The sequence below is a fragment of the Mus caroli genome, unplaced genomic scaffold (genome assembly GCF_900094665.2).
Source record: "Mus caroli unplaced genomic scaffold, CAROLI_EIJ_v1.1 scaffold_24936_1, whole genome shotgun sequence".
In the NCBI taxonomy this organism is placed as follows: domain Eukaryota; kingdom Metazoa; phylum Chordata; class Mammalia; order Rodentia; family Muridae; genus Mus; species Mus caroli.
The window spans coordinates 1-2,489 of NW_018390878.1; the positions used below are offsets into that span (position 1 = coordinate 1).

Sequence of the window (2,489 nt, forward strand, 5' to 3'; positions counted from 1 at the left end):
AATATAACTAAACCAAAGGAAGGTTCTTATGTTGAAGGATATTTAAGACAGTGTGGAGAGGGAGAAAGAATGCTTTCCTTCTTAGAGATTAGCAGAGTAGGAAGGTCAGCTGGGTGCTTTCCCTGACTCTCTGAGCTGGCGTGTTTTCACCATGGCATCTGTGTTTGTGCTTTATTATTTAAATTAAATGGATTGCATATATGTATTTTTAAATTTTACATATTAATCATTCCATTAGATTACATTCCAAATGAAATACCACATTCTGGCTACCCTTCCACCAACCTTTCAAGCGCCATCTGCCCTGTTCCCTTCCACATTGCCTGTATGAGGGTGCACCCCCAACTTTGCACACTCTCCTGCCCTACTGTTTCAGCATTCTACTACACTGGGACATCAAACCTCTACAAGATCAAGAGCCCCCCTCCCTTTGCTGTCAAGCAAGGCCATTCTCTGCTACAATGTATCTGAAGCTATAGTTTCTTACCAGTACACTTCTTGGTTTGTGGGCTAGACTTGGGGAGTCCTGGGTTGACTTGGCAACAGATGCTGTTCTTTCAATGGAGTTGCAATCCCCCTTCTGCTCCTCTAAGCTCCCCTACCAGATTCCCTGAGCTCAGTCTAATGGCTGGCTCCAAAGGTCAGTTGCTGGCCACACCTCACAAAGAACCATCACAGGAGGTTCCTGTCAGCAAATGCCTCTTGACCATAGCAAGAGTGTTTGGTTTAGTGTCTGCAGACATTGTGGATTTCCAGGTAGGGCAGTCCCTGGATGGCCATTCCTTCAATCTCTGCTCCATTTGTCGTCCTTGTTCTTCCTTTTGACAGGAATATTTCTGGATTAGAAAATTTGAGATTGGTGGGTGGCCCTGTCCTGCAACGCAAGGCCATGCCTAACCTCTGGATATGGTCTCTATAGGTTCTACCTCCCCTTTTTTTGGGCATTTCAGCTATATTTTTACGTAAACCATAGAAGAAAATTTTCCTATTCTAGAGAAAGTAATAGTTGCAAAATTAGAAGAATCAGTCTGAAGATCAGTTTATTAAAACCGAAAAGAGAGTCTCCTGGACATATAACAATCAAAACACTAAGTACACAAAACTATAAAAGAATATTAGAAACTGCAAGGGAACCTGGTTGAGGAACATAAAAAGACAGACCTATCAGAAATCAATAACACAGTGAGGTTATGGAACAGGAACACTCTTCGGTTGCTGGTGGGAGTGCAAACTTGCACAGCCATTATTAGAATCAGTATGGTAGTTCCTCAGAAAGTTGAGTATCAATCTACCTCCAGGTCCAACTTGGGTCTATACCCTAAGGATGCTTAATTTTACCATAAGGACATGCTCAACTATGTTTATTTTTGCTCTATTTATATTAACCCAAAACTGCAAATAGCCTATGTGTCCTTCAACAGAAGAAGGAATAAAGAAACTGTGGTACATTTACACAACGGAGTATTACTCAGCTGTTAAAAAATGACATCATNTGTAGAATTCATTAGACCTGATAGGTTTTTCTGTGACTGTTGCACTGGAACATTGTCCAATCCTTGTACATTAGTAGGTGAGCCTACACATGATACAGAGAACATTATATGACTCTGCTCCACCTGTAGCATCTAACATGTTGCAGCACAATTGAATTCCTTCCCTAAAGAAAAAGTCCTCTCCCCGCCCGCCCGCCCGCCTGCTGTGCCCCCTATCCTCTCCAGGCGGCTCCGCGGCGCTCCCCACAGCGCATACAGCCAGCCAGAGAGAAGGCACGAGCGGCGGCGCAGACTGCAGCCTCCCTCCAGCCAGCGAGCCAGTGCGCGTGCACTGTAGCGGCCTAGGCGGCGACCGGGAAGCGGACGGGCGGGCGAGCGAGCGAGCGAGCGAGTGAGCAGGCGGTGTGGGCGTGGGAGGCGAGGCCGAGTCACGAGCGACATGGGGGATCGAGAGCAGCTGCTGCAGCGGGCGCGACTGGCGGAGCAGGCGGAGCGCTACGACCATATGGCCTCCACCATGAAGGCTATAGGGTTTCATGCATCTCAGGATGGCCTCAAACACATTAAATAGAAGAGGTTGGCCTTGAACTCCGATGCTGCTGCCTTACCTGTCAAATGCTGGGCTCACTGATGCTCACCACCGTGCCTAGCTTCCCTCGGGGTGAATGTGGGCTTGCTTTCAGGCAATTGAAAGGCAGGTGACAGAGCTGAATGAACCCCTATCTAATGAAGATAGAAATCTCCTCTCTGTGGCCTACAAGAATGTAGTTGGTGCCAGGCGATCTTCTTGGAGGGTTATTAGTAGCATTGAGCAGAAAACCATGGCAGATGGGAACGAGAAGAAGTTGGAGAAAGTTAAAGCCTACCGGGAGAAGATTGAAAAGGAGCTGGAGACAGTTTGTAATGATGTCTTGGCTCTGCTTGACAAGTTCCTTATCAAGAACTGCAATGATTTTCAGTATGAGAGCAAAGTGTTCTACCTGAAAATGAAGGGCG

General features: G+C 46.6%; 1 protein-coding gene across 1 annotated transcript; it reads left to right on the forward strand.

The window, feature by feature from the left end:
• Positions 1 to 1,932: 1,932 nt before the first annotated feature.
• On the forward strand, positions 1,933 to 2,486 carry LOC110288882 (14-3-3 protein eta; the record flags this gene model as incomplete). The annotated part of the gene is made up of 2 exons (XM_021155123.1): positions 1,933 to 2,024; positions 2,188 to 2,486. Coding segments are annotated over exons 1-2 (391 nt in total), but the record flags the coding sequence as incomplete, so codon positions are not given.
• Between the last annotated feature and the right edge of the window lie 3 nt (positions 2,487 to 2,489).